The sequence below is a fragment of the Choloepus didactylus genome, chromosome 7 (genome assembly GCF_015220235.1).
Source record: "Choloepus didactylus isolate mChoDid1 chromosome 7, mChoDid1.pri, whole genome shotgun sequence".
NCBI classification, from domain to species: Eukaryota; Metazoa; Chordata; class Mammalia; order Pilosa; family Megalonychidae; genus Choloepus; species Choloepus didactylus.
This window is the reverse complement of record NC_051313.1, coordinates 118,350,069-118,374,833: the sequence shown is the minus strand read 5'-3', so window position 1 is coordinate 118,374,833 and position 24,765 is coordinate 118,350,069. Positions and strand designations below refer to the sequence as shown.

The following is a 24,765-nucleotide window of genomic DNA, read 5'->3' as shown; positions in this document are numbered from 1 at the left end:
CCGGGAAATGGGCAGACCTGCGCACTCACGTTCTGGTACCTGCTCCGGGCTCTACTTCCGGGACCAGTTCAGCCCCACCCGGAGAGACCCAATCACCTGGATCCAGACCAGGTTGACGAGGCAGCGTCCTACTGCAATCGCTAGGGGGCGCTCGCCGCGCACGGGTCCTCGTTTGCGCGCGCACGATTTCTTTCCTCCAGTCTCCACGCCCTTCCCTTTTCCGCCCCCACACTCCGGCCAGTTACGTTGGAGCGGCGTCTTCCCAGCGTTTTCTGACGTAGCCAGCGATATCCTGGAGCGGAGCGGAAGTCTAGCGCAATTAGAGCTGGCGGGGGACTGTGGTTAGAGAAGTGGATCCGGAAGTGGATTGATATGCCTACCTCCCGGTGCTGGAGAAACAGGAAGGAGAAGGCTGTGACCTCGGCAGGCGGAGCGCGCTGCGATTGGCCCTCGGCTGTGGCGACGGCGACGATTGGTCCCTGCGTGCGGAGCGAAGTAAGAATGGGTGGTGGCCGTTTGAATTCAAAAGTGGCGGGTGTGGCGCGGGACTGATAGCAGTCAGAGCCCGTAGCGTGCGTGGTCTGCGTCTCGAGAGAACGAGGGAACCTGGGTTCTGGGAACCCCAGAGCCCAGTCCTCTTCAACTGCGCTCCCGTGGCGTTTGTGGGACGGAGCTGGACATGGAGCAGCAGGTGAGTAGGGGCCACCACGGGTCTTCAGACCCGGGGCCAGGATCGCGCGCGACCGCCCACCGGCGAGGATGACTGAGGGGCGTCCCCGATGTCCAGGCTCCCGGCCAACCTCGCTTGTGCCTGTCTGGAGGGCAAAGGTCTGTGCGCCCTCGCGGCAGTGAAGGGGGCGGGGACGAGGCGTGGAGATGACAGGGAGTAGCCCCTGGAGGTCCGAGGGGACGTCTGTCTGTCCTCCCCCAGCCTCAGGTCTCGGGAGTCTCCATGCCCTTCCTCGCTTTCTTGTTTCCAGGATTTCCCATTTCGAATTTTCGGGCTTGGCTGAATGTTACCGCCTCTCCATTCCTTCCCACAATTGCATTGATTGACATTGAGAAGAGCATTCTGAAATGGCCTACCTCCGGGGAAATGATATCTGACGCCAAATCCTTGCTTACCTCCCTTTGTGCTCTCTTCAGGGAGGAAGAAGAGAGGATGGGGGGTGGTAATCTGGGCTGAAGGACTCCTCATGCTCCCTCTTTTCCCAAGTTTTAAGGATTCCTGTCCAAAAGGATTGACTGACTTAGTTCTCTCTTTTACTGGTACCCGGCTGCCACTTTACAATCATCTGCAGCCTCCCCTCTCCAGCAGTCAGAAAGGTGCGCAAGCCTGAATCCTCTATTCACTAGTATTTCACATTCAGATTTACCCAAAATGAAGTTTCAATCTAAAGAGATATTCTTTGTTCTCTGGCATAATATGGGCAATGGGCTATGATGTGAAAAATGGTAATAGCCTTCTCAGATTTATTTGTCAAATACTTATGTAGCACCTACTATGGGCCAGACACAGTTCTAGATACTAGGGATGCAGCAGTGAACAAGTCAGACAGAAATCCCTGCCATCATGGAGCTGACATTCTATAGAGAGACAGACAATAAACCCAGTAACTAAATTTTTTAACTCTGTTAGAAGGTGATATGGAGAAAAGGAAAAAATTTGATCAGAGTAAAGGAGGAGAGAAGGCCAACTGACAAGAATGGAGAATTAAATAGGCTGGTCTTAGTAAGCCCCACTGAGAAGGTGAGAGTTGGGTAAAGACTTAAGGAGGTGAGGGAACTGAGCAAGGGGATATTGAGGGAAAAGCTTTCCAGGCGGAGGGAATGTACTAGAGTAAAGGCTGTAAAGTGTTGCATACCGAGTAGGCCAGTGTGACTGGAATGGAATGAGCAAAGGGGAAACTTGTAGGAAAGGAAGTCAGATAATGGGAGTGGAGTTGTTGATCACATTACTGCTTTTTTTTTTTTAATGCAATTTTATTGAGATATAATCGCATAGCATACAATCATTCAAAGTGTACAATTAGTTGTTCATAGTATCGTCATAAGCAGTGCTTTCATCTCCATGATCTAACTTTGAATATTTTCATTACTCCAGAAAATAAAATGAAAATTAAAATTAAAGAGAATATTCAGAACATCCTATTCCCCTCCTTCTCCATTGTTCATTTACTTTTTTAATAGTTTGAGATATTTTCACACCCCCTCCAGTCTTCCACAGTGTACAATCAATTACTCACAGCACCATCATACAGTTGTGCGTTTATCACCAGAATCAATTTTTTAAACTTTTCCTTACTCCAAAATAAAAATAAAAGCAAAAAAGAACACCTAAATCTTTCCATCCCCTCCATCCCACCTTATTCTTCATCTAATTTTTGTCCCCATTTTTCTACTCGTCTGCCCATATACTGGATAAAGGGAGTGCGAGCCACAAGGTTTTCACAGTCACACAGTTACACTATGCAATCTACATAGTTATACAACTGTCTTCAGAAATCAGGGTCACTGGGTTGCAGTTTGACAGCTTCAGGTATTTCCCTCTAGCCATTCCAACACACTAAAGACTAAAAGGTGATATCTATATAGTGTGTGGGAATACCCTCCAGGGTGACCTCTTGACTCCATTTGTAATCTCTCAGCCACTGGAACCCTACTTTGCTTCATCTCTCTTCCCCCTTTTGGTCAAGAAGATCCTCTCAATCCCACAGTGCTAGGTCCATGCTCATCTCCAGGAGCCATATCCTGCATTGCCAGGGGGATTCACACCCCTGGGAGTCACGTAGTGGGGAGGGTAGTGAGTTCACCTGCCGAGTGACCTTGGGTGGGGGGGGCACATCTGAGCAGTAAAGAGATTCTTTGGTGGGGACTCCTAGGCACAATTATAAGTGGGCTTAGCCTCTCCCTTGGAGCAACTAGCCTCACAGGGGAAGGCCCCCAGATTGAGGGCTCGGCCCACTAAATTGGCAGTCCTCAGATCACATTGCTTCTTGTAGGCCCATTGTAAGGACTTTGACTCTTAATGAGAAGGGGAGTTCGTCGGATAGTTTTAAGCAAGCAAGTAGAGACATAATCTGTTTTTCATTTAAGGCAAGGATAGAAACGAGGAGAACCGTTAGGAGTGCAGTAGGGTTTCTCAACCTTGGTGCTACTGACATTTTGTTGTGGGGAGCAGTGTTGTCCATTGAAGGATATTTAGCAGCACCCTTAGCCTCTACTCACGAATGCCAGTAGCACTCTCTCTCTCTCTGTCCAGTCATGATATTCAAAAATGTCTCCACACATTGTCAGATGTCCTCTGAGGAGTGGGAGAGAGGGGGGCAGACAAACTGCCCCCTGTTCAGAATCACTGAAGTCCAGTAACCTCAGTGAGAGATGATGGTGACTTGGATCAGGGTGGCAGCAGTGGAAGTGGTAAGAAATAGTCAAATTCTTGAAATGTTTTGAAGGTCATGCTTTGATGACCAATTAGATATGTGTAAGAGAAAGAGAGGACTCTGGGTTTTTTGGCTTGTGCAAATGAAAGATGGAGTTACAATCCACTGAGATGGAGAAGGCTCTACTTCCAAGTAGAGATGTTGAGGAAGCAGTCCGATATAAGTTCAGGAGTGAGGTGTGAGTTATAGATACACGTTTGGGAATTGTCAGCTTATCAGTGGTATGTGAAGTCATGAGTGTGGATGATGAGTGTAAAGTAGGCCGCTGTTAAAATCTGGGGAGATGAGGAAGACCTACCACTGAGGTAGGAAAACCAAGAGAGGATGTAATGCCCGAAGCTAAATGAAGAAAGTGTATTGAGGAGGAGGGAGGGGTCAGTTGTATCAAATGCTGTTGATGGGTCAAGAAACATAAAGATGACTTAGCAGCATCTGGCACTGGTGACATTGAGGAGAGCAGTTGTGGTAGAAAGGTGGAGGTGAAAAGCCTGGTTGGAATAGGTTTAGGAGAGAAACTGGAGACAGTGAATACCATAGAGAAAGCACTTTTGGGGAGTTTTTGCTGCAAAGGGCAGCAAAGAAATAGGTAGTAGTTAGCAGGAAAAGAACAGTTGAGAGTTTTTAAGGTTGGAAGAAATGGTAGCAGGTACTGTATATTATAGAAATAATCCAGTAGAGAGTGAAAAGCTGATGGTGGAGAGGAGGGAAAGGAAGCTTGCCAGAGCAGTGTTCCTAAGTGAGTGAGGGGGATGGGATCTGATGTACAAGTGGACATGGGAGGGGTTGGATTAGTATCTGTTTTTATAGGGGGTTAGGTGCTTATGTTTCTCATTGTGGAGAAGTGGGGGCCATCATGTCTAGATTTATAGAGGGGAGAAAAGAAATGTACTCTTTAGAGTTGTCCTGGATAAACACGACTCTGAGCACATCTTCTGGACCCACATAAATTCAGAGGACGTAGATCTTTAGTAGATCCAGTAAAGATCTACTTCATTACTAAGGTAATAAAGAAAGGAGGAAGGACACAGGTTATAAAAAATTTTTAGTGTTTGACCTTGGAATACTGAAAGAAAAATTTGTTTTTCATACTACATTTGATTCAACTAAATTAAAAGAAGCTTTCTTAGTGCACATTTCTACGGGTGACAGAAAAAAATGCTACCTCCTTTTTCCCCCCTTTTTATTTGTATAGAAGCCAGTGGTTTGGACGCATCACAATTTATTTACATAGACCCCCACTAAGGGACATTTAATTTCATTCCTTCAAAACCCTGTATTGAGTCCTACTATGCAGCAGACATTATACTACGCCCTCTGGTTATGTAGTTGTGAAAAAAACAGATATATTTGTATGGCCTTCCCAAATGGAATGACAGTAAACAAATAGCAAACTTTTTAAAAACGAGGTGCTAAGCAAAAACCCCCACTAGAGAACCAGGTGGGCCTAAATGAGGTGGGGCACTGGGGATGAGGGGGAGGGGATGAGTTTCATAAAACCAAGAATTGACTTAATTGGGAGCTGGCTTGGGCAGAGGCAGGTGGGAGAGTCCAGACTGAATCCAAGGGGATTAGTAGAGAGTATCAGGTTGTTTCAAAGTTTTCTCTGTAATAATGCTCTGTAAACAATCTTGAATATATCTCATTGTATCACCAGTAGCTCACTTATCTTTCCAAAACTGAACTTCGCGTCTCTTAAAAACAGGCCCTTCAGGTACATAGTATCTCTCCAAATTATTTCTTACAACTGCATTGAATCTATGTTGATCTTAAAATAAAAAGTTTAATGAAGTCAAAACCCAGCCCTTCCTCTTATGTTCTCGCTTAGTGGACCCCTGGCAGTCCCCTTGGATTCAGCCTGGACTCTCCCACCTGCCTCTGTCCAAGCCAGCTCCCAGTTAAGTCAATTCTTATTTTTATGAAACTCATCCCCTCCCCCTCATCCCCAGTGCCCCACCTCATTTAGGCCCATCTGGTTCTCTCAGAGGGATTTCTGCTTAGTCCCAAGCTTCTAGAACTGCCCCCTTTCAACTGCGTTCCAAGAGAATGAAGCTCTAATGCCCTAAGAGAACCTTTTCTTTCTAATAAATTATGTCCCTAGAAAGGTAGGAGCTGTGTACATCCTTGGGAGAATTGAGAAAATAGATAATTTTTTGTAGGGTTTAATTCTCTTGCAGTACCCCAGTTGGGAAAGGCCACCCTAGAAAGTAAGCTCTGGAAAGACAGGAAAGTTATGTTCCTTACTCTGTACCCATTGCCTAGAGCAGTGTCTGGCACAGAGCCAAGCATTCAGTAAGTCTCTGTCGAAAGAACAAATGATGCAGTATCTGTCTGTGGCACCCCTCCGCTTCTATTTCCATTCATTCTTCACATTGTTCACAGTTTACTTTTTAAATACCTATCTAATGTCAGTCTCCTGATTAAAAATCAAAGTCCCTTCTGTCTTCAGTAAACCCCAAACTCCTTATCGTGGCATACTGATCACCACAATCTCCTCCCTTCTGCCTGTGTTCTCATCTCTCCACTCTCTATGTACATCCCCTGTGTTCAGTTGAATAGAACAATTTGTTTTTCCTTGTGTGCCCTCCTCCCTGCTTTCTGCCCAGGTTGCTCCTCCTTGGCCCCAAACCCATCAAGCCAACTCTTTCTCATCCTCAAGAATCAGCCTAAGAATTGTGCCTAAGAGTCTCCCCCTGAGTGTCTCTTTGTTGCTCAGATGTGGCCCTCTCTCTCTCTCTAACTGAGCCACCTCAGCAGGTGGTCTCACTGCCCTCCCCACTACGTGGGACCTGACTCCCAGGGGTGTAAATCTCTGTGGCAACGCAGGATAAGACTCCCGGGAATGAATCTGGACCCAGCATCATGGGATCAAGAATATCTTCTTGACCAAAAGGGGGATGCAAAATCAAACAAAAAAAAGCTTCAGTGGCTGAGAGATGTCAGACGGAGTCAAGAAGTCACTCTGGTGGACATTCTTATGCACTATATAGATAATACCTCTTAGGTTTTAATGTATTGGAATAGCTAGAAGTAAATACCTGAAACTATCAAACTCCAGCCCAATAGTCTGGACTCCTGAAGACGATGGTATAACAACGTAGATTACAAGGGGTGACAGTGTGATTGTGAAAACCTTGTGGATCGCACTCCCTTTATCTAGTGTATGGATGGATGAGTAGAAAAATGGAGACAAAAACTAAATGAAAAATAGGGTGGGATGGAGGGGATGATTTGGATGTTCTTTTTTTACTTTTTTTATTCTTATTCTGATTCTTTCTGATGTAAGGAAAATGTTCAAAAATAGATTGGGGTGATGAATGCATATCTCTATGATGGTACTGTGAATAGTTGATTGTACACCATGGATGATTATATGGTATGTGAATATATTTCAATAAAACTGAATTTGATTAAAAAAAAAAAGGATCAGCCTAAGAATACTTCTCCAACACGGTCCCTGTCTGAACTGGATGCCTACCCCCTCCTCTGAACTCCTTTTTTGATAGCACTTGGTGAAGTTTGGTCATTGCTTTAAATGCTTCTCTTCCCCACTATGAGCATCCTGAGGGCAGGTATCATGTCTTTCCTCAGTGTTACTCCAGAACCCAGATCATTTCCTTGCAATAATAGGCACTCAGTAAATACTGAGTGAATGAAGTAAGCTTAAGGGCAGGGAGAGACTGGCCTCTGAATTATGTATAGTAACTATCTATAGCGAAAATCTGAAGTCTGTCTATACATGCTGCTCTCCTGCTGAGGGGATAGGAGTAGGGTGACCCATTCCCTGGGGATGTCCTGGTTTTAGTACTGAAAATCCAATGTCCTGAGAAACCCCTCAGCACTGGGAAAACCAGGGTGGTTGGTCACCCTAGATAGGAGTAACCATGGGGTAGACATAATCCCCAATCTCTGAATTGAGCTACTTAAAGGAGAGGATCTGTCTCTTTCTTTACCTGCTGCCCCCACTTCATCCCTATACTTGAGTGGTGTTCAGCCTTGTCATGCTACTTGCAGCCCTCCCTGTGCAAGTCATTCTGCTTACAACTGAATATTGTTTTTTATAATAGACTCTTGTATATTTCTCACATACCTTGTCAGAAACTTTAGCTGGCTCTCCCCAGCATGCACGGAGAAAGCCCAAACTCCTCCTTAGCCTGGCTCAAAGCCCTGCAAGGCAAAGTGGTCTAGTAATTAAAAACATGGCATCTGGAACAGAACTGTCTAGATTCAACTCTGCTCTGTCTTTTACTAGCTGAAGACTTTAGTAGACAAGTCATTTTACCTTTCCATGCCTTCATATTCTCATCTGTAAATTGGGACTGATAATAGCACTTCCTTTGTGGGCTGCTGTGCAGGTAAAGAATTTTGATAAAAGTAAAGAAAGCATTTAAAACAGTGCTCAATAAATGCTGGCTGCTTCTCCCAACCAGTATTCAGCTCTGTCTTCCACTGTCTCCCTTATTTATGACTCCCAGCTCTAGCTAAATGGGTCTGTTTATTCCCAGTTGTACCATGTGCATGTTCTGAGTTTTTGCCTTCTAAAAGGAGTGCCCGTTCCTCTCTGCTTAAGTATTACCCTTAAGGTTAGCTGAAGTCTAAGTTCATTCAGTGTTCCCTTAGAGATTGTTCCCACTTTTACCCAGTGTCTCACTTCTTTCCATGCTTTCTGACTGGCCCATAATCTGTGAGTCCTAACTAACGGCGCAAGAGGTGCTTGGTAAATGCTTGGTGGTGGGCATGTTAGAATTGAGGCTGGGGAGCCAAGAAGTGGAATTCTTGGGACATTTAGGCTCCAGTTGTCTTATGGCTCTCCCTTTTCCCATCAGAGGTCTCCACTGTTGGAAGTGAAAGGGAACATAGAGTTGACAATACCTTTAGTCAAGGCCCCTTCTCGGCTGCCTCTCCCAGGAAGCAGGCTCAAGAGGGGGCCTGACCAGATGGAGGATGCCTTGGAGCCTGAGAAGGTGAGCTGGGTTTGGAGGGCCATGCATATGTATATGAGCAAGGGGTGTGTGTGTGTGTGTGTGTACGTATAAACCAATCAGAGAGGATAACTATGTTACCCTATCCTTGTCTTTCCCCCAGAAACGGACACGAGGCCTGGGCACAACAACCAAAATTACCACGTCCCGCCCCAGAGCACCACCCCTCACCACAGTACCACAGGCACAAGGCCAGGCCGCAGGTGGGCTCTAGGGGCAGACAGGGCCAAGGGCACAGAAGTCTAATGCTCTCCAATTTATTTATTTCTCTTCTTTCAATTTTAGTTTATTTTGAATAGATAATGTATTTCACCTGGTTCAAAATTCAGAAGACACAAAGATTGTTATCCAGTGAAAAGTCTCCTTCTTTCCCCTGTCCCCAACACTCTGTTCTTCTCCCCAGAGGCAACTATGTCCATCCAAGGATATTCTATGGGTACTCCAGCAATTGTGGACATATTCTCCCACATTTTTATTTTACACAAACGGCAGCATACTCTACACACAGTTCTTCCCCCTGTGTTTTTTTTTTTGTTTTTTTTTTTTTTTTTGCTTATCGTGGTCCAACTTGTTTCTTGGCATGTTGACTAATTTCTGGTCCTAGGTCCCAAGGATATCATTATAAGCTGCCCAGACTTAGGGGAAGAGGGAAGTTATCTTATTTCTGATCCTTAGGAAAAGCAGCACCCCTGCCACCAGCCTGCCCAGTGTTCATGCCTTCTTGAATAATCATACTACTCTTTCCTTTTCTCTTATCTCCTGACAGCCCAGAAAGTTCCCAAGAAAACAGGACCCCGGTATTCCACAGCTATTGCTGCAGGTAATAGGGCTTACAGGCTGGGGCTGAGAAGGGATTTGGGTTATGTGTGAGGGGAGAATCATGAAAGTGGAAGGGCACTGGTTTTCCATGTCAATTCTCCAATTCTCCAGTGTCGAAGAACCAGAAGCCAGTCCCTGCTGTTCCTGTCCAGAAGCCTAGCAGTAGGTGACAAAAAAAAACCATTGGGTGAGAGGCTGGGCCACTGGGATAGGGAAGAGGAGGTGGTGAGTACCCAGAAAAATCCATTTGGTCTCTTTCCCATCTGGAGTGGAAAGAGAGAGATGTAGCATCAGGTGTGGAAGCACTAGAGGGATAGAAGAGAGGAAGGACAGAGCTGAGACCTCACTGACCTTTGCCTTTTCATCTTAGCATCAGCTGCTCTTCCCACGGTGGGGGGGAAGAAACCCGGCAAACGTCCAGCCTGGGACCTAAAGGGTCAGTTATGTGACCTAAATGCTGAGCTGAAACGCTACCGTGAGAAGACTCAAACATTGGACCAGGAGAACCAACAGCTACAGGACCAGCTCAGAGAGGCCCAGCAACAGGCCAAGGCTCTGGGGGCAGAGCGTAGGGTACTGGAAGGGGAGTTGGTCACAGTGCGGGCCCAAGCTGAGCAGGGACAACAGGAGCTAGGGAACCTGAGTACCCGTGTCCGGGAGTTGGAAGAGCGGCTGGGCACACAGGAGGGCTTAATGCAAGAGCTCCAGAAAGAACAGTTGGAATTGCAGGAGGAGCGGAGGGGATTGACTGCCCAGCTGGAAGAGCAGGAGGTAAGGGCTGGGTTCTTACCAAATGCCAACCCTCCTTTCCTGGCAGAGGTTCTGCCCCAGCCCCTTCCAGGCTCCCCTGAAGTCTCCTTGGGCTCCAACTCCCTGGCCACCTATATCCAGCGGTACACCTCTGTCCTCCACCCATCTCCTCTCCTGCTCACTCCTGTCTCTCCCTTGCTTTCTACTCCACTGCTCCCTATCTTGACTCAGTTTTCATAACTCCCACCCAGATCTGTGTCTCCCCCAGTCCTCCATCTCCAATTTCTTCCTTTAACTCCCTATCCTGATCAGAAATCCCCATGACACTCTCTCCCTTTGCAGCATGCCCATTTGTCCCCTTCTTGGTGAGCACCAACTAAATTGAATTGCTTGCTGTCCCTCAAATGACTAAACTCTCATTTCTGGCATTTTGCATGTTCCCTCTTTCTGGAATATTCTTTTTCTCCTACTCCATCCTTCCCTTTGTTCACTCCTATACTTTTGGGTCTCAAGTTAGAAATTGACTTCCTTGTGCCCTTCCTGGGTATCCCCTTAGCACTGTATCCTAGTATCATGATTCCCTGTTTTCTTGTCTCTCTTCCTCATCAGACTGGGAGCTCCTTGGAGGCAGGGACCCCACTTCTTCCCTCTACCCTCCACACTGTCTTAGTCCCATGACTTGTTTTTATTCTTGGTTGCATCTCACCCTTTCCATCTGTTCTGTTCTGGGCAGGGGAGGCTGCAGGCATCAGAAACGGCCCTGTCAGGCAGCCGAGCAGAGGTGGCATCTCTGCGCCGGGAGGCTGCAGCTCAGGCAGTCTTACTGGCTGAGCAAGGAGAACGTCTTCATGGGCTGGAGATGGAGCGCCGGCGACTACATAACCAGCTGCAGGAACTCAAGGGCAACATCCGTGTATTCTGCCGGGTCCGCCCTGTCCTTCCAGGGGAGCCCACCCCACCCCCTGGCCTCCTCCTGTTTCCCTCTGGTCCTAATGGACCTTCTGATCCTCCAACTCGCCTCAGCCTCTTCCGGTCTGATGAGCGGCGTGGTACCCTGAGTGGGGCACCAGCCCCCACCACTCGTCATGACTTCTCCTTTGACCGGGTATTCCCACCGGGGAGTGGCCAGGATGAGGTGTTTGAGGAGATCGCCATGCTTGTCCAGTCAGCCCTGGATGGCTATCCAGTATGCATCTTTGCCTATGGCCAGACAGGCAGTGGCAAGACCTTCACAATGGAGGGTGGGCCTCACGGAGACCCCCAGGTGGAGGGTCTGATCCCCCGGGCCATGCGGCACCTCTTCTCTGTGGCCCAGGAGCTAAGAGGCCAAGGCTGGACCTACAGCTTTGTGGCAAGCTATGTAGAGATCTACAATGAGACTGTCCGAGACCTGCTGGCTACTGGGGCCCGGAAGGGCCAGGTAGGCGAGTGTGAGATTCGCCGGGCAGGGCCAGGGAGTGAGGAGCTTACTGTCACCAATGCCCGATATGTCCCTGTCTCCTGTGAGAAAGAGGTAAGGATCCGCTGGCACTGGGACTGGGAAATGGGGAGGAGTGGGCAGAGTGACACAGGTGGCGGTGGGTGGAGAAGGGAGCAGGAGAAATTTGAAGGATGAATGGCGAGCTGGTGAGGACAATTTGCCATGTTCATTGTTGGGTGGTGGGCTGTAAGGTGGATCCACCTTAACAGAACCAGGGAGCAGAGAGAGTGATGCCTCTGCTGAAATTGGGGAGAGCATGGATGCACTGGCCCCTGCCTGTTGCATCTCAGGTCCATTTCTTACTATTTCCCTTACTCAGTCCACTCTAGCCATGCTGTCCTCCTGGCTGTTCCTCAGCTGCTAGTCACACTGCCTTCTCAGGACCTTGCATTGTCTCCTTTGCCTGGTTGCTTCTCTCCTAGAATGGCTCACTCGCTCACTGCTTTAAGATCTTATAAGACAGTGTTCTAGTTTGCTAATGCTGCCAGAATGCAAAACAACAGAAACGGATTGGCTTTTATAAAAGGGGGTTTATTTGGTTACACAGTTACAGTCTTAAGGCCATAATGTGTCCAAGGTAAACACATCAGCAATCGGGTACCTTCACTGGAGCATGGCCAATGGTGTCCAAAAAACCTCTGTTAGCTGGGAAGGCATGTGGCTGGCGTCTGCTCCAAAGTCCTGGTTTCAAAATGGCTTTCTCCCAGGACGTTCCTCTCTAGGCTGCAGATACTCAGAAACGTCACTCTTAGTTGCACTTGGGATATTTGTTCTCTCTCAGCTTCTCCAGAGCAAGAGTCTGCTTTCAATGGCCATCTTCAAACTGTCTCTCATCTGCAGCTCCTGTGCTTTCTTTAAAGTATCCCTCTTGGCTGTAGCTCCTCTTCAAAATGTCTCTTCTTTTCCAATTTGGATGCCTTTTATTTCTTTGTCTTGCCGGATTGCCCTGGCTAGCACTTCCAGCACAATGTTGAATAACAGTGGTGACAGCGGGCATCCTTGTCTTGTTCCTGATCTTAGAGGGAAGGCTTTCAGTCTCTCACCATTGAGTACTATGCTGGCTGTGGAACTCACAGCTGCACTGAGTTCCTTCTGTTATGTCAGCTCATTTATATGGCTCCACTGATCAACTTAGACCCGCCCCAAACAGGCGGAGCAACACCTCCATGGAAATTATCCAGTCAGAGTCATCACCCACAGCTGGGTGGGGCGCATTCCAAAGAAACACTCAAAGAATTACAATCTAATCAACACTGATAACATCTGCCCACACAAGATTAATCAAAGATAATGGCATTTGGGGGACACAATATATTCAAACTGGCACAGACAGCAAGGCTGTCCCTGGTCTTTTTAAAATTGCAACTCTGCCCCATCCTCACACTCCAAGCTCTGTTTTATTTTACTCCTTAGCACTCAGACATACTCTGCCTTTTAATTATTTTGTCTCTTCACCCACTAGAAAGCAAACTTCCGGAGGGCAGGGGCTGAGCCTCATTCACTGCCATACCTGACATCGCATTTTCTCCTTGCTGCTGCCCTCCCTAGGTAGAGGCCCTGCTCCACCTGGCTCACCAGAACCGGGCTGTGGCCCGCACAGCTCAGAACGAGCGATCATCCCGCAGCCACAGTGTGTTCCAGCTGCAGATCTCTGGGGAGCACACTAGCCGGGGCCTGCAGTGTGGGGCCCCCCTCAGCCTGGTGGATCTGGCTGGGAGCGAGCGGCTAGACGCTGGCTTAGCCCTTGGCCCAGGGGAACGGGAACGACTTCGGGAAACACAGGCCATTAACAGCAGCCTGTCCACGCTGGGGCTGGTCATCATGGCCCTGAGCAACAAGGTGGGAGTGACAGGCCTGGGGGACTAGGGCAAGGGGAGGTGGGACCTAGAGCAAGGTTGGGCCTTGCCATGCTGAACCCTTCCCTATCCTAACCACCTGTCCCCACTCAATCATCTAGGAGCCCCATGTGCCCTACCGAAACAGCAAGCTCACCTACCTGCTGCAGAACTCTCTGGGTGGCAGCGCTAAGATGTGAGTGAAAGGGACAAATGGAAGGGGTGGGATAGGAACTGGGATACATTGGGGTCAGCAGTGGGAAAGGGGAAACAGTGGGGACCTGGTCCAGGCTCCACCCAGCCACTGATGCTGAAGTTTGGCTCCCTCTGCTCTTTCCACAGGCTCATGTTTGTGAACATTTCTCCCCTAGAAGAGAACATCTCCGAGACCCTCAACTCCCTGCGGTTTGCATCCAAGGTGCGATTACTACCAAGCCCGGGTGCTGTCAGGACCCCTGGATAATTGTAGGCTTCTCCATCCCCATCCCCTTCTGTCCACTGGGGCCAGGGAGCACATTCATCCAGAAAAGCTTTACATTTGCTTCTTTCAGGCATCTGGGGTACTACCCAACTGGATCTATTTTTAACTATTGGTTTTGGGCCTTTTTATTAGGTTTTTTTTCTTTTTTTTCAAAACAGGTGCTTGAAAGGTTAAAACTATATAGAAAGCTATACACAGCATAATAAGTCTTGGTACCACTCCTATCCATCCCATCTTCCCACTTGTCCTGTGTAGGTAATCGTTTTTATCATTTGTCATTTTCTTATTTATCCTTCCAACATTTCTTTTTGCAAATACAAGGTATGTTCCTTGTCTCCCTCCTTATACAAAATCTCTCATCTCTCTCTATATATATGGCTCTGCACCTTGCTTTGCTTAATAATGTAACCCCAAGATTACTCTCCAACAGCACAGAGAGATCATCCCCTTGTTCTGTTCTTTTCAAGGCTGCCTAGCACCCCACTGTGTGGATGCACCAAAGTTTATCCACCAGTTCCCTCTGCTGGGCACTTGGATTGTATCCAGTCTTTTTAAATTACAAACAAGGCAACATTTACTAACCATGTACATATGTCATTTTGTAGTTTAGTTTAGTTACATCTATGGGGTAGATTCCTGGAAATGGGACTGCTAGATCAAAGGAGACTTAGGAGGTTTCCAGACCATTCCAACTAGTGTGAATTCAGGCTTCAAAACCCATGAGGATCAGCCATTGGCTGTGAATTCTCAAGGAGACTTGTGCACCCTTCACCTGAGTTAAGCCAAGTCAGAAAGTTTTACTGTCTGCCTCTGGGGAGTGATTTTTTTCTCTGGCTTACCCTCTTCTTGAGGGGACAGCCCTGTGATGGATTCCGGCTTAATGTGAGGTCTCTGAAAAGGCCTGCCCTTCTGCTGTACTTGGGCTTGCCCAGTGCTGCCACCGGGGGTGGGTTACTGCTGTGGAGCAGCCAGTGGCCCCAGCACCTGCCCTGGTCTTTCAGATTATGTACCTTAACAAGTTAATTGAAAAGTTCTTGTTTTGAACTTTTTATTAAAGTTATATTTATTAACACCCAACAACATGAACTCTTTAATGTCCTCTAATACCCAGTTCATGTTAAATTTTACCCAGAAATGCATTTTATACATTAGGTTTATCCACATCAGGATCCAAGCAAGGGCCACCCGTTTTATTTGGCTGAAATGTTTCTTAAGTTTTTTTCAAGGTATAACACCCTTCCCCCCTCTTATGCCATTTCTTTGTTGAAGAAATAGGGTCATTTGTTCTATGGAATGTACCATATTCTGGATTTTGACTGATTGCTTCCTCTATCCCCCATATGTTTATCTGGTAGCTTGATTAGATTTTAATCAGATTCAAATTTTTTGGTAAGGAAACTTAATAGATGGTACAATACAGTTATTGCATTGTATCAGGATGCAATCTGGTTGACCCACTTTTAATGATAAAAAATTTGATCATTGGATTTGGATGTTGATAGCCTGATCCATCCAATTTCATAACTCCCCATAGACTTTTCACTTAATAATTTTATCAGTGAGGATCATGCCTAGATCCATTATTGCATTAGGGGGTTTTAAAATAGAGGTTTTTTTCTAATTTTATCAGTCATTCTGCATTCACTAGTCATGATTCTCCTAAATATTTTCCCTCATTTGGTTACTCTAAGATTCAGTCCATATAGGAAAGGTAGGGTAGATAATAGATCCTTTATCAATTCTCAGTATAATGAACTGATATCCTAGCAATTTCGAGGTGACTAGTAAGTTCTTATCTGGGGTATCATTTTACAGATATTTATATATTTGATGTATGTTAATCCTTTGCATTCTTTATTTTTTCTGATGCTCATATTTGCCACATCTTTGGCCAGTTGGAGCCCCTTCAAATTGGCTCCTATGGCCTTTAGACAGGATTCCAATAATCTTTGTTCCAGGTCTTGTACATTTCCTGCCCCAGATTTGAAATCATCCCTTTTCCAAGGAATCCTGGTTCCTAATGGGTTAATATTTTATCTAGCTTATTAGGAATTCTATGGGGCTTAGGGTTTTTAAACCCTGACATGGTTGGAAATGGAAGCTCCTCCTCCCTCTGCTCCTGTATCTACGTGTGGGGATTCCATCCCTTCTCCTGCCATTTCACCTTCTCCAGAGCTAGTGTACCTAGTGGACATAGGAGAACTAACCATAACTGGGGCCAGCATGAGCCTGTCTTCAGAGTCCCTTTTTCACTATTCCCCAAGGACAACCCTGGCATTGGGGATGGGGGAGATCTCGGGAAAACTATTCTTTTGGTTACTTTGCAAACTTTTTTATCCTGCCTCTCTACCCCCTGCCCTCAGGTGAACCAGTGTGTTATAGGTACTGCCCAGGCCAACAGGAAATGAAGATGGATCCAGATCCTGTGTGTGTGTGTTTGGGGGAGGGAGTTGCTGAGGGGGGATGGGGGATGGGGGTGGGGAGGCTGTGTATCTAGGCCTATCAAATAAAGAACAGTTTTTTTAAAAAAAATATAATAAAATCTTATTAGCAGTTGCTCAAGTAGGGAGCTATTTTTCGTATCTTTAAGATGGGAGCTGTGGATCTGTATGCTCTGCTAAACCTGTATTTTTCAGCGTGAAGACGGCTGTTTATCTCCTTCATAGGCCTTCCGGTTCTGGACTCGGGTTTACACCATCTCCCCCTCACCTTCCCCACTCCATCCCCTGGTCATTCTCATAAAGGAGATGTGCCCGCTAAGCTATCGACAGTCTCTTCACAGTCACTAGTTATGTTTCGCTTTACACCCCTCCCCCTCTGGTTGGAATGTTCCTTTGGTGGATGTGGAATGACGGGGACCCGAGCCCAGAAAAGGGGAAGCGCGCACTTCCACAAACCGCTGGCTCATTCCTCCCGCCTTTCCCTGCCTTCGCGTTCGAATCGCGAGAGTTCTACCCTCCCCGCCGCCTATTGGCTGGCTCTCGGTGATGTCACTGCGCTGGGTTCTATCCCGCCTAGTCCTTGCACCCAAGCGCAGACTGGATGTACATGGGAAGCGGGAGCGCGCCGAATCCCTTGCGCCAACCACCAACGGCCGCCGCCCGGTCGAGGAGGGGCTGACTTAGTCCTCCCAGGTGCCGCGCGCGGGAGGGGCCACGCATGCGCAAAAGTGCGGTGGGGGGGTGGGGGGAGGAAATAACTTGCCACGGAGAGGGCGGGGCTGGGGGCAACGGCGAGAGGAGGGCGTGGCGAGGGCAACAGGAAGGGTGAATGGAGGGCGGAGCGGTGAACTGGGGCCCGGGGGCGGAACTTGGAGTGACCATTGGGGGTGCAGTTAACAGATGTGGCATGGAGTGGGGGCCCAGTCCCGAGGCGGCCCGCCGGGAGGGGGATTCCCTCCTGCCCCGAGGGCGGGTCTCCCGTCTGAGGAAGGGGCTGTGGGGATTCCCTCTCTCTCCGAGTAGCACTGTGCACCCGCCCCAACCGCCGAGAGAGCGCCGCGCGCTTGGCGCCTCCAGGCCTGTCGGAGGTGAGGGAGGTGGGGTGAGGTGGTGCCCGCCCCCCCGGCTCCTCCTCCCCCCCAGTCCTCCCCTCCTACCACCCTCCCCCCCAGTCGGTCCGTCCCTCCCCTCCCTCCCCCCGCCGCCTCCTCCTGCCGCTGCCGCTGCTTTGGCTGCTGCGTCATACGCCCCAGAGCCGCCGGGACGGAGGGGCTGGGCCTGGGGACCCCCTGGCCTCTGCCTGCACGCCCCTCGACGCCCGGACGTGCCCTCCCCGCGCCGGGGCTCGCCTTGGTCTCCCACGGCTGCCCCTGCCTGGCTCCCGGCGGCTCCAGCTGTCACCGGTAGGGAGGCGGTGGGATACGCCGGTGGTGGTGGGGGGCGGGGAGCCGGGGGTCGGCGCTCAGGGCGGGCTGGAGAGCCCTCGCTGCCTGGGCATCGGGTCTGGTGTGGCCGGCTCAAGTCGCCTCACGCCCGGACTCGCCTGTCGTGGGGAGTAAAGACTGGGACTGGGACACGCCCCCCTCCCAGGGCACTCAGGGAAGTTATTTAACCCGGGGGTGGGGTGGGGGGTGGGCAGGGATCCCCAGATTTGAGGGTGACCTGATATAACCCGGCACCAGAATGATTGTTATGAATGAGACACGCGGGTCTGGGGAAGCAGCCGTTTCTGAGACTCTGGAAAACATCCCCAGAAAAGCTCCCAAACATATCTTTGGGCAACAGAGCACCCCACTTATGATAACCTTTACATAGCAGGGCAATGTGACAGTAGAAGCTGAGTGGTAACCTTTGCTTCTGCAACCATCGTTTCTCCTAAAATTTCAAGGCCAGGGTATGATATCCCAGAGGAGCTCAGGAAGCTGGGAAACTAGAGAATTAGAGGGTGGGGGTGGGGTGTTATGGAGAGGAGAGTCAGGCACCAGAGTTGGGAGAACTGGAGTCAAGAAGCTAGTGCAAGGTGCTGAGTGGTTTCATATCTAGGTGTCACAGGTATTTGGACTCTGGGAGTGTAGCTGCTGAGTATGTCTCAGCTTTCATAACCTTCTCCTCCCCATCCCATTTCTGGCTAGGCCCCCCAGGATGCAATGGCGCAGCCCCCCCGGCTGAGCCGCTCTGGTCCCCAACTTTGGGACCCAGCTTCCCCTGCTCCCACCTCAGGCCCCAGGCCCCGACTTTGGGAAGGTCAAGATGTGTTGGCCAGATGGACTGATGGGCTGCTTTACTTGGGGACCATCAAGAAGGTAAGACCTTTGGCCTCCATCCAACCTGTCACCTTCTACCCCTTCATCTCATTCTGGCTCCCATTTCATCCTCTGTGCTCACCCATTTCAGGTGGACAGTGCTCGGGAGGTGTGTCTGGTCCAGTTTGAGGATGATTCCCAGTTTCTGGTTTTATGGAAAGATATTAGCCCTGGTAAGACCCTAGAGGCCCGAGAGTGTGTATCCTACTGAAAACAGAAATTTGGTTTGGGGGGCGGGCAAAAGGGGGCTTATGGGCAGACTCCCTGATACAATATTCCCTCACAGCTGCCCTCCCTGGGGAGGAACTCCTCTGCTGTGTCTGTCGCTCTGAGACTGTGGTCCCTGGGAACCGACTGGTCAGCTGTGAGAAGTGTCGCCATGGTGAGAGGCAAGGGCCTTCCAGGCTGCCTCTGGACTTTCCCTCATCCATCCTCAGGCCACCTGGCCTGGATCCCCAGGCCATCAGTCTGACCAGTCTCCTCAACCCCATAACCTTGTCCTCTTCCAACCCAGGGAAAGGGAGCCATGGAAAGGGGGGTAGGGGGTAGGAGAGGGTGAGTTGGCAGGCAGAGTGTGATTCAGATACACCCTCTTCTAGCCATATGACCTTGGTCAAGTCCCTTCTTAACCTCTAGGGACTTCAGCAGCTCACCTGCAAAATAAGCATAATACATCCCATCCCAGCAGGACCATGGTAAAGGATTAAATGAGATGGATAAGACTATTCATACCCCAGTGCCTAGCACACACATGTATGCAATACAATAAGTGGTCTACTCTCAACATTATCATTATTCAGCTTATCACCAGGACTGCCATGTTCCAAGGGCCCCAGCCCCAGGAGAGGGAGAGGGCACATCTCCCTGGGTCTGCCGCCAGTGCGTCTTCGCCATCGCCACCAAGGTAAAGGCACCTCCCCTTTACCCCTACTGAATTGGCCTTCCAGTGGGAGCCCTCCTACCCCAGCCTCTCCTCTCACTACCCTTCTTAGGCCACCTGCCTGTTCTCTATCTGCAGAGGGGGGGTGCCCTGAAGAAGGGCCCTTATGCCCGGGCCATGTTGGGCATGAAGCTCTGTCTGCCATATGGACTTAAGGGGCTGGACTGGGACGCTGGACATCTGAGCAACCGGCAGCAGAGTTACTGTTACTGTGGCGGCCCTGGAGAGTGAGTAAGGGATGGGGGCTAAGGAATGAGCCATATGGGGTTGGGGTGGGGGTGCTGAGTGCAGAAGATGAAAAAGAAAGAATGGGTTGCAAGGAGCACCAAGTGTGGGTGGGGATGTGTGATGAGCAGGGTATGGGACAGTTATGGGGGAGATATGCAGAGGCCAGTGTCCCACATTCTCCCTCAGGTGGAACCTGAAAATGCTGCAGTGCCGGAGCTGCCTGCAGTGGTTCCATGAGGCCTGTACCCAGTGTCTGAGCAAGCCCCTTCTCTACGGGGACAGGTGAGACCAGGACAGACCCTCCAGGAGCCCTGATAGCTTGCCTTGCTCCCTGCTCTACCCTCTCAGCTACCCCATGTCCTCCTCCCCTCCCATCCCTTCCCAGCCACTGCACTGTCTCCTCACCTGTTGGTCCCATCTTTGCTGGTGAATTCTCTGTACATGATGGTATCATTTTCCAGCATAAAGTGTGTTCTCTCTTTTGTCCACCTTCAGGTTCTATGAGTTTGAATGTTGTGTATGTCGGGGAGGCCCTGAGAAGGTCAGGAGGCTACAACTTCGCTGGTGAGCTGGATTGGGCATGATCTCAACATAACCTCTCTCAACACCTGGAGTCTTTTAACCCTACATGCCCCCACCTGCCATCCCAGCATTCTCTGGCTTTTGTGATGTTTCTGTGACTTCAACAACCCCATGTTTCTCCAGGGTGGATGTGGCCCATCTTGTCCTTTATCACCTCAGTGTGTGCTGTAAGAAGAAATACTTTGATTTCGATCGTGAGATCCTCCCCTTCACCTCTGAGAATTGGGACAGTTTGCTCCTGGGGGAGGTAAGGGGCAGTGAAGCTTTGGCTCTTGGAGTGGGACAGGGAGATGTGGAGGAATGGAAGGGAAGATTCTCTGCTCCACTGATCCCATTTTCCTTCCCCTCCCCCAGCTCTCAGACACCCCCAAGGGAGAACGTTCTTCCAAGCTCCTTTCTGCTCTCAACAGCCACAAGGACCGGTGAGTTAGAGGGAGGGAGAGGCAAAAGGGAAGCTCAAAAAGAAATGGATATGGGAGGAGAGGGGCTGCAACCCACCTGGAGAATCATCTTTGAAAAGGATTTTGAGTTATCAGCATAAGAGCGGCCTTTTCCTGTGGCACTGATCCTATATCATTTCTCTCCTCATCCAGTTTCATTTCAGGGAGGGAGATTAAGAAGAGGAAATGCTTGTTTGGTCTCCATGCTCGGACCCCTCCCCCTGTGGAGCCCCCTATTGGAGATGGAGCCCCCACCAGGTCACTGGTCCAGGGGGGATGGGGGAAGTTCTCAGGGAATTAGTCTGGGAGTATGTGTACACAGAGGAACGGGGAGGTCTTTGGGGTGTCCAGGAGGGGGCTGGGGGGATAAGGAGGCCTCTTACAGCTTCCCTTCAGGGCAGGGCCCTGGGGGAGGGGTCACACGTCCCCTGGGGAAGCGCCGGCGGCCAGAGCCAGAGTCCCTCAGGAGGCAGAAGGGGAAGGTGGAAGAGCTGGAGCCACCCTCGGCAGTGCGCAGCCAGCCCGAGCCCCAGGAGCAGAGGCAGCGGGCCCGACTGCAGAGGGCGCTGCAGGTACTGAGGAAGGGGGCACCCTAAGGGGTGAATGTTGGGGTGTAAGAGGGAATCAAGTACTATCTCCCAGTCCTTGCCTTTTCTTCTAGGCCTCAGTGTCTCCACCACCCCCCAGTCCTAACCAGAGTTACCAGGGCAGCAGCGGCTACAACTTCCGGCCCACAGATGCCCGCTGCCTGCCCAGGTGAGTGCTCATCTACCCAGATATGCTCCTTTGTAACCTCTCCTCCGATTGTTGACATTGTTTGGATTTTCTCATCCGTGCTGTATTCTCTGGAATGCTTTTCCCTCATTCTTGGCAACCCACATCTTGTCCTAGAGAGATTTCCAGAACCAGTGTCTGAATCCAGTACCTTGGGGATGGGGTCCCCTGGGGGTAGTGTTGGAGCTCTACCTTTCCCAGGGGGAGAGGGTCTTCTTCCCTTGCTTCAGGTCCTAACATTCCCCCTCCCCAACCCCAGCAGCCCCATCCGGATGTTTGCTTCCTTCCACCCCTCTGCCAGCACCGCAGGGACCTCTGGGGACCGAGAACCCCCCAGACAGGTGAGATGCTACATCCCTTTACCTGTGATGCCCCCTCTTCCTCTATACGCTCAAGTTTCTCGGTCTCTAACCATTTCTTCATCCCTCTGATCAACATTTGGTCTCCATTTCTGGTCAGTCCTTCTCTGAATCTGTCTGGGCTCACAACTGGCTTCTTTCCTCAGGTCACCCCTGGAACTTCACATTGGTTTCCCCAAAGACACCCCTAAGAGTGCCCCCAACTCGATGACTGCCTCATCCTCCTCAGTCCCAGCTCCCTCCCCAAGTGTTCCTAGACGCTCAGCACCCCCTTCTCCTTTGTGCCGTAGTTTGTCTCCTGGGACTGGGGGAGGAGCCCGAGGTGGGGCTGGCTACCTGTCCCGAGGGGATCCAGTCCGGGTACTTGCTCGGAGAGTACGGCCTGACGGTTCTGTGCAGTACTTGGTTGAATGGGGAGGAGGGGGCATCTTCTGAACAACCTGCCGATTCCCACCTCCCCATTCACACACACCGGCACTTTCATACCCTGACCTCTGACCTCACCTACAGCTGGGATGTACCTGGGGAGGTAGGGAGGGGGGCAGTTCTCCCTACTGCCCAGGCTGGAATCTGGGTGGGGGGTGGGGAAGAGGCTCGCTCTTCTCTACCCCTTTCATGATTCCTGACCCCCAACCCCATCCTTCCCATTTCCTTTGATGTTATTTTGTTACAGCTTTTTAAATATTTTTAAAAATTATTTAACCCCTGGGGATGGAGACTGAGGAGGGGGGATGATAAGGGATCCCGGACTCTGTATGACTGAAATAAAGAGAAATAAATAAGTCTTGCTGCCCTGAATCATTCTGAAAGTGGGAGAGAACAGAGGGACTAGAAGCATATCCAGTGTTCCCCAACCAAATTCACCTATGTAACAAGAAAAAAGACAAAATCAGAGAGAACCAAAGTTAGGATTTATTGGAGGCCCAGCCATCACCTGGTAGTCAGAGGGCACTGAAGTATTGAGGAGAGCATGTCAGGGCCAGGACTTGTCATGGTAGGACTGTGCTAGAGTCAGAAACTGATTCTGTGACCTGGTGCACCCAATGCAGGTATGGGGAGTTCCCCTGCTCCACAGGCAATGCAATCACTTCCGCCACTTCGTAAGGGTGCACAGAACTGCGAAAAAGATGGGGGTGGTGGTGGTGGTTTCACTTAAAGGCTTACTTACCCAAAGGTCCACATCCCCTCAGACACTAGCTCTTGACTACCCAGCAGGTCTAATCTTTCCCCATGATACAGGCCCTCACCCTTACCCATCTCAAAGTTCTCACCGAACAAAATCTGTCAAAGCTGGAACCAAGGAACTTCGGGTTTTAATCATCTAAGGGGCAAAAACAAACATGGTTGAGTCAAGTAGTGGGGTTGACTTCAGGATCTCAGGATGAGGGATAGGGGTCAGAAGGATGTAGAGGAATTGGAGACGATTGGGGGGGGGGTTCTCACCATCAGCACCTCACTGTCCTCCTCAATCTTTCCTTTCCACTCATAGCTGAAAAAGTCGGAAAGGGAGTGGTGTGGGGACCAAAGATTTCCCCCCAGAAAAATGCTCCCAGACAGCCCCCAGAGTTAGCTTTACCCTTTCAACTCATAGCTATGACTCACATGGATGTAATCTGAGGGATGAGGTTGACGCAGGCTGCTAGGCGCTTCTCCACCACAGCCCTGAAGGTGAAGAGACAGCCCCATTCAGAGCGCCCTTCACCCGGAATTTTGCACCAGCAGCCCAAACACAGATACCAAAGCTGTAGAGGGCAGGAAGCAACAAGAGGGCAGGCTTCTCCCCTCTCCCCCAACTCGCCCTCCACGATCATCCTTCCCTGCTCCCCACCGAGGTCCTCCACCTGGCGATATCCTTGGCGACCTTCTCGTTGGGGCAGGTGACAAAGGCTGCAGAGACCGAGCCGGGGACGTAGGCGGAGCCCGAGGCCGGCGGGCACTGGGACGGGGAGCTTCCTGAGGCCATGGTCAGCAGGGCTCGGGATAGCAACAGAAGACGGGAGGCCACAGGCAACAGCGCCGGCATCCAAAGAAGCGACAGGAGCAGAGTGGCCTGAGGGCAGGGGGAAAATTCGGTCTCTCCCTTTTTCTCCCCAGCAAATGCCCCAGGAACCTGCACTGGGATCCCTTCTCCTGTAGAGACGCTCAGGCTCTGCCCTCCCTCTTCTGCACCCCGAAAGAAAACGTCCCTAAGGCCGAGAGGGAAACTTGGAAAATTAAAGCAAAGACTCATCTTCCACTCCCTCCTCACCCGCCAATCTCTGGGATTTGGGGTGAGGGTAGTGGCAGGGTCTTTGAGGACCGGAAGGGCCGGGGCCGGTCACTCACCCCTCCGCCGAGCAGGATCGCTGAAGCCCGCCCCCACCTCATGCAGCCTCTGCTGGTAGAGTAGGATTTAATATCAAAAGCCCCACGTTATACGGAAAAAGGACCCCAAACCCAGGAAGAGAGGAATCTTACCTGGGCAGCAGCCAAGTGATAAGAAAGTAGTGTACACCACGTGACAGTACAAGCTTGACCACTCAAACCTCCAGCGCCAGCCAATCCTGGACGTTACCTGGCCCAGTTTGCCCCGCCTCCTGATGAGGGAGGAGCACAGGTGAATTTGACCAATCGGCAGCCGGATCTGCAGGCGTGCATGGAAATAACACGCCCGTTTCCGCTTAAACCGGAAACGGCCAATCACTGGCGGAGGAGAGCCTCTGCGGCGTTCCACTGTCACGTGAGGGGGCGGGTCCTCCAGCAGGCTGTACTAAAGTGAGTGAAGCGAAGAGGCCAATCGCCACCTAAGTCCCGCAGGCCACGTGACGAGAGAGCTGGCGCTAGGATGAAGGGTTGAGACCCCGCAGTCCCGAGGCGTCAGGTTGTGGAGTGGCGAATCATCCTTACACCCCAGATGTGCCTAGTAACAATC

At 50.2% G+C, this 24,765-nt stretch overlaps 3 protein-coding genes across 12 annotated transcripts; 2 read left to right on the top strand and 1 right to left on the bottom strand.

Annotated features, from left to right (window-relative positions):
* Nucleotides 1-547: 547 nt before the first annotated feature.
* On the top strand, nt 548-16,248 carry KIFC1 (kinesin family member C1). Of its 2 annotated transcripts, none has more exons than XM_037844600.1 (11): nt 548-691; nt 8,267-8,404; nt 8,526-8,625; nt 9,189-9,242; nt 9,353-9,403; nt 9,612-10,012; nt 10,725-11,504; nt 13,020-13,310; nt 13,429-13,502; nt 13,649-13,724; nt 16,151-16,248. In XM_037844600.1, exons 1-11 carry the CDS (start codon nt 680-682, stop codon nt 16,193-16,195), a joined length of 2,022 nt encoding a protein of 673 aa, XP_037700528.1. In that variant the 5' UTR covers nt 548-679; the 3' UTR covers nt 16,196-16,248. The 2 variants fall into 2 exon arrangements, with proteins under 2 accessions (XP_037700528.1, XP_037700529.1); XM_037844601.1 differs by having other exon boundaries at nt 554-691; nt 9,353-9,407.
* A 782-nt stretch (nt 16,249-17,030) lies between these two features.
* PHF1 (PHD finger protein 1) lies at nt 17,031-22,638 on the top strand. Of its 8 annotated transcripts, none has more exons than XM_037844337.1 (15): nt 17,031-17,316; nt 18,449-18,531; nt 18,623-18,704; nt 18,818-18,913; nt 19,332-19,435; nt 19,550-19,698; nt 19,886-19,981; nt 20,195-20,263; nt 20,405-20,528; nt 20,636-20,703; nt 20,875-20,979; nt 21,107-21,293; nt 21,383-21,477; nt 21,758-21,836; nt 22,001-22,183. In XM_037844337.1, exons 1-15 carry the CDS (start codon nt 17,058-17,060, stop codon nt 22,043-22,045), a joined length of 1,641 nt encoding a protein of 546 aa, XP_037700265.1. In that variant the 5' UTR covers nt 17,031-17,057; the 3' UTR covers nt 22,046-22,183. The 8 variants fall into 8 exon arrangements, 5 of the variants coding, with proteins under 5 accessions (XP_037700265.1, XP_037700264.1, XP_037700267.1 ...); XM_037844336.1 differs by having other exon boundaries at nt 21,755-21,836; XM_037844339.1 differs by lacking the exon at nt 17,031-17,316 and adding an exon at nt 17,403-17,631 and having other exon boundaries at nt 18,361-18,531.
* A 105-nt stretch (nt 22,639-22,743) lies between these two features.
* On the bottom strand, nt 22,744-24,453 carry CUTA (cutA divalent cation tolerance homolog). Of its 2 annotated transcripts, XM_037844342.1 has the most exons (7): nt 24,312-24,384; nt 24,180-24,228; nt 23,696-23,904; nt 23,457-23,516; nt 23,298-23,343; nt 23,126-23,175; nt 22,744-22,970 (listed from the first exon to the last, which is right to left on the bottom strand). In XM_037844342.1, exons 2-7 carry the CDS (start codon nt 24,219-24,221, stop codon nt 22,844-22,846), a joined length of 534 nt encoding a protein of 177 aa, XP_037700270.1. In that variant the 5' UTR covers nt 24,222-24,228; nt 24,312-24,384; the 3' UTR covers nt 22,744-22,843. The 2 variants fall into 2 exon arrangements, with proteins under 2 accessions (XP_037700270.1, XP_037700271.1); XM_037844343.1 differs by lacking the exon at nt 24,180-24,228 and having other exon boundaries at nt 24,312-24,453.
* Nucleotides 24,454-24,765: the final 312 nt, after the last annotated feature.

Bases quoted from the DNA above. Each gene is read 5' to 3' on its own strand.
- CUTA (XM_037844342.1), bottom strand. From the start codon at position 24,221: ATGAGGTGGGGGCGGGCTTCAGCGATCCTGCTCGGCGGAGGG. The intron at 23,905-24,179 runs GTGAGTGACCGG...CCCTGCCCTCAG, and splicing joins CGATCCTGCTCGGCGGAGGG to GCCACTCTGCTCCTGTCGCT. The intron at 23,517-23,695 runs GTGGAGGACCTC...CTTCACCTTCAG, and splicing joins GTCGCCAAGGATATCGCCAG to GGCTGTGGTGGAGAAGCGCC.
- PHF1 (XM_037844341.1), top strand. From the start codon at position 18,376: ATGGCGCAGCCCCCCCGGCTGAGCCGCTCTGGTCCCCAACTTTGGGAC. The intron at 20,264-20,404 runs GTGAGCTGGATT...ATGTTTCTCCAG, and splicing joins AGGAGGCTACAACTTCGCTG to GGTGGATGTGGCCCATCTTG. The intron at 20,980-21,106 runs GTCACTGGTCCA...GGCCTCTTACAG, and splicing joins GGAGATGGAGCCCCCACCAG to CTTCCCTTCAGGGCAGGGCC.
- KIFC1 (XM_037844600.1), top strand. The intron at 8,405-8,525 runs GTGAGCTGGGTT...TCTTTCCCCCAG, and splicing joins ATGCCTTGGAGCCTGAGAAG to AAACGGACACGAGGCCTGGG. The intron at 10,013-10,724 runs GTAAGGGCTGGG...TGTTCTGGGCAG, and splicing joins CCCAGCTGGAAGAGCAGGAG to GGGAGGCTGCAGGCATCAGA.